Here is a 4,222-nt window from a genome sequence, read left to right as displayed (position 1 = left end):
CCCGGGCGGGCCGGTGCCGGCGCGCAGGGACCCCGCGTTCGCGATTCAGCTCCTCTTCTTGTCGGAACAGGAAAGAACATCTTGTTCCAGTGTGTAAACAAAGGGAGTTGATGTGCTGCGCTCGTAAAACCGCCGAAGGAGGTTTTCTTTAATTGGATGACCCAGGATTAAGATACCCACGAAATGCGGAGCGAAGGGGCTTGGCACACCTTCCTGAGTTGCAGGATATTGTTATGGGGGGCTTGTTTCCCCCCGTGTTTCCTCTCTTCGCCCAGATTATAAACTGCATTAGGAATATTATCGAAATACATTAGGTATTTTTTGTTCGGATTGAAACGAGTTAGAAATTATTCAAGGTTTTCTGAATCCATCTATTTAGTGCCTGCTCTCTCTCCTTTGTCCTCTCAGCAGCACCCGTGTTACGCCTTGCCTTATTCCTTTGGTAACATTAAACCTTATTTCTCCGTAAACACACGGTTTGAGGAGGAAAGAATTACGCCTAACCAACTACCACAGTGCTTAGCCTGTTTTATCAAGAAAACGACCAGGACAGCCCTGAGAACCTTCAGCCTCTCAAAGAAACAGAAGAACCTGATAGCATCCCCCAAACACTCTAAATGAGCACTCACATTGTCTGGTGGTTTGGATCTTCCTCCTCATACTTATATTTTAGTGGGAAACGATGCATGGCAGATAGCACCTTTCCAGATTTCATTATTCACTCCCACTTATGTAAAAATATTAAAAATATGAGCAAAACAAAATTCTGTTAAAACAGCTGCTTCTAAATTTAGTTTTGATTCCTGTCTATATAACAATAAGAAAGGATTTGAGTATGCCTCAGAAATGTTCTTGAGAAAAATGTTGTCGCAGCTGCAATGTTTCAGGTTTGACAGTGAGGTTGTGCAAAAATTTTTACAATCAGCCAGTTGTCGAAACAGGTACATATGCCTTTGCTATTTACTGAATGCTGCCTTTGTCACCTTAGTAACATTTAGAAAGAAAATGCTTGCTGTTACTATCACTTGTCTATGTTTTGTGGTTTTGACTTCATTTCCACCTTTTTATGTCTCTGCCCTACTTCAGTTTTGTTTTTTTTTACCTTTGCATTTCCTCACCTTTAGTGACTTTGTATTCCAAATCATGCAGGTTTTTTTCACATCTCATCGTCCATGCTAAAAGCCTAAGTCTGTAGTAATCGAGTACTTCATTACAGCTGCCTTTGAAATACCTTCATTGTTTTCAGTACTGAAAATACAACAAAATAGAAAAAATGTAGGGACACTTATCAGTCACTGCCATCATAGCTGGCTGTTGGAAGACAGAAAAAAATATTCTGCATTAGTTCCCATCTCTTCACAGGTAGCTGCTTCACGTATATAACACGAACTTCTGTTACAAGACCTCTGGTGTTGCAATGGTGGTATTGGGTAGAAAAGGACACTGTGGGGAAAAAAGTTCAGTGAGCCCCTCAAGCTAATCTGACTTCGTGGATTTTTTTGGTTGGTTTTCTTGGTTTCTAATATTGTCTGCTACAGTCAGGATTAGACTTCGTTTGGTATTTCTGTGGATCCCTGGAGTAATCTTTTTAGTTCTATTACAATGGTTAAATGACAGTGTCATGTTGTCATTTAATTTATTTGCATCATTCTTACACAATCCAGGTGCTCCTAAGTCCTGGTTTGGATTGAAAGGGACCTTAAAGATCATCTAACTCCAACCACTCTGCCTTGGGCAGGGACATCTCCCCCTAGACCAGGTTGCTCAATGCCCCATCCAGCCTGGCCTTTAAAGTTCCTTCTGTTGTTCACATGAAAATGGTTGGGAATCATGTAGTGACAGTTGGGGCACTGCCTTTGCTGGAGAAAGAAAACCTGTTATGCTGTTTGCTGTATTGGGGGACCCACTGGAGAGTACTCGCCAGAGCAGAGAGCTGGGAGATACTCTCTGTGTTTCATGATGGGATTAAAAAAAAGGAATCTGTACACCAGAAATAATTTTTTTTTCCTGCCATAAATGTTGTAGCTGAATCCAGTAAAGTTTGCCAGCATACACAGAAACCAAGTGCCTCAACAGAGCAGTACACTTCTGCTTTAAGGGAGTTGAAGTCTTGTGTAAGTCTAGAAGTACAGCAGAAAAAGGTCAAGTTCATCTTATGAAAGAAGACATTTGCTATTGATTATAGATATTGTTTACTTCATGAGTTGGACCTGACCCCACAGGAGATCATAACTGTTGCTTCTTTAACTGAATTGGCAATAGGACAGTTGAGAAATGGTGAACTGCCTTCAAACTCCAACAATTTGAACTATGGCTAAAAGCTCAGCACATACAACATGTATGTGTGTGTATATATATATATATATATATGTGTGTGTGTGTGTGTGTGTGTGTGTGTGTGTGTGTAAATAGTTACAGAGTATTGTAAACCAGATTGGATCACCTGCAGATACTGCAGAAAGATGTTACATTAAGATACATAATGAATTTTTACCTAAGCAATATTAATGTGATGTTACGGTACCAGGTGTTACTGGTTTGACCCTGGATGGAATCAGTTGTTTATTATGGATGTATTCGTGTTCAGATACATTTTCTTGCATCCATAGAATGGTCAAATGATACTAAGATAACATTGGAGACTGATATCTTAGCTTCAGTACCTAGAGAATGCATTTATCTGAGCTGCAATAGAAGTTTTAGGTTTGACATTATCTAGTAAGCCACCTGAAGAACATTATTCTTGTTTCCTGCATAGAAAAATTACTTTTGATGTCTACTGCCAATTTTTATTCTTGTGTACAGTAATACTTCTGTTAAGCAGAAATCTGTGACCTCCACTTTTTATGCAAGTGTTTATATATATAAATATGCATTGCTTCAATACAGTGAAACACTGTTTCAATACAAATTCCAGTTTCAGCTCTTACAAAAGAACTAGTATCAGCTGTTACATGAAAATGCCATATGTGTGCAGAATGATTTATTCACAGCATGACAATTCAATCTAATGTGCCACTTCTACAATGGAAATTACATTCTCTACAATTGAACAAGAGATGCTGAGTTACAAGATAATTAAGAAAATATCCCAGAAGATACTAATGGAGTCACTGCATTTCCTAAATTAGTGTTAGCACAGTGTTGACAAAAAGAAAACCATAAATTATGGGTTTGTGTGGACTTATGGGAAACCAAAGCCATTGGGATTGACAATTGACAGTTAACCATTTATAGATACTGGTGTCATAGTTGTAGAGTGTGTTTTATACTATTGATTTAAACAATGGCTATTGCCAAGTATCCAGACAGTTTGAGCTTCACAGCATTTATTACACTTTAAGGAACTTACCTCTTTTAATCATATGCCATATGGACCTGAATCAACATACCAAGTTTTTCAATTATGTTACTAAGTCATAATAACAAGCTCAGAATCTAGTATTATCAGGATGATGTTACTGCATGTGGAAAGTCTCCTGAAGTTGATGAAAAAAACTAAATCCTATAGTCTATACTTTATATGGGAGGGTGAAAGTTAAATTTTGCTAAATACTAACGCATATGCACAGAGTATTCTTTTTTGAGCATGCCATTTCTTCTCTGAGATTGGTAGAGGTCGTAGAATCTGTGGAAGAGCTCACTCTTCCCCCCCTTCCCTGAAAAAAAAAAAAAAAAAAAAAAAAAAAAAAAAGAAAAATTGCAACCATATTTTTCAGTTCTCAAATCAAGGTGTACATTATTTAGGTACAGCTAAGTTAAGTACATTTATTCCTAACTGTGTAATACATAAAGACTATTGGAAACAGTGCACTGTGACATCTAACATTTTCCTGAGACCTATCTCACCTTAGCAAATTTTCAAATAATGAAAGCTTTGACTGTAAGTAATGAGGATTTATTCTGTTGGCTTTAGAGTTCACCACAATTGTCATTACTTTTGTCTCAGACCAGGAATGGCCAAATACTATAAATTTAGGGTTATTTCCTTTTCCCCCTCCTATTGCTCTCCAGCAGGCAGATAAACACTCAGGTCTTTTTTTATGGCACTACAGCTGAAATAAAAAATGTGGTTGCAGCTAAGCTGTGGTCCACTTTGCCCTCACAACATGTGAGAAGTGATACACCCAGCATAGAGAACTTCCCAAGCAGTCACCATCCAAACTACCTCCAGCAGCACTTCCCTTGGCCATGCTGGCTGTCATTTTTCATACTAGGGACA

At 38.4% G+C, this 4,222-nt stretch overlaps 1 protein-coding gene across 1 annotated transcript in view; it reads right to left on the bottom strand.

Moving 5' to 3' along the window:
- The window catches only part of ASXL3 (ASXL transcriptional regulator 3), a 132,660-nt gene extending 128,467 nt beyond the window's left edge, over positions 1-4,193 (bottom strand). The window contains exons 1-2 of the mRNA XM_031066614.1: positions 4,169-4,193; positions 3,561-3,659 (exon numbers count right to left, since the gene is read on the bottom strand). Coding sequence (XP_030922474.1) covers positions 3,561-3,659; positions 4,169-4,193 — 124 coding nt within the window. The remainder of the gene's footprint in view (positions 1-3,560; positions 3,660-4,168) is intronic.
- Between the last annotated feature and the right edge of the window lie 29 nt (positions 4,194-4,222).

This window comes from Geospiza fortis, unplaced genomic scaffold, assembly GCF_000277835.1.
Source record: "Geospiza fortis unplaced genomic scaffold, GeoFor_1.0 scaffold53, whole genome shotgun sequence".
NCBI lineage: Eukaryota > Metazoa > Chordata > Aves > Passeriformes > Thraupidae > Geospiza > Geospiza fortis.
This window is presented reverse-complemented; position numbering and strand designations above follow the sequence as displayed.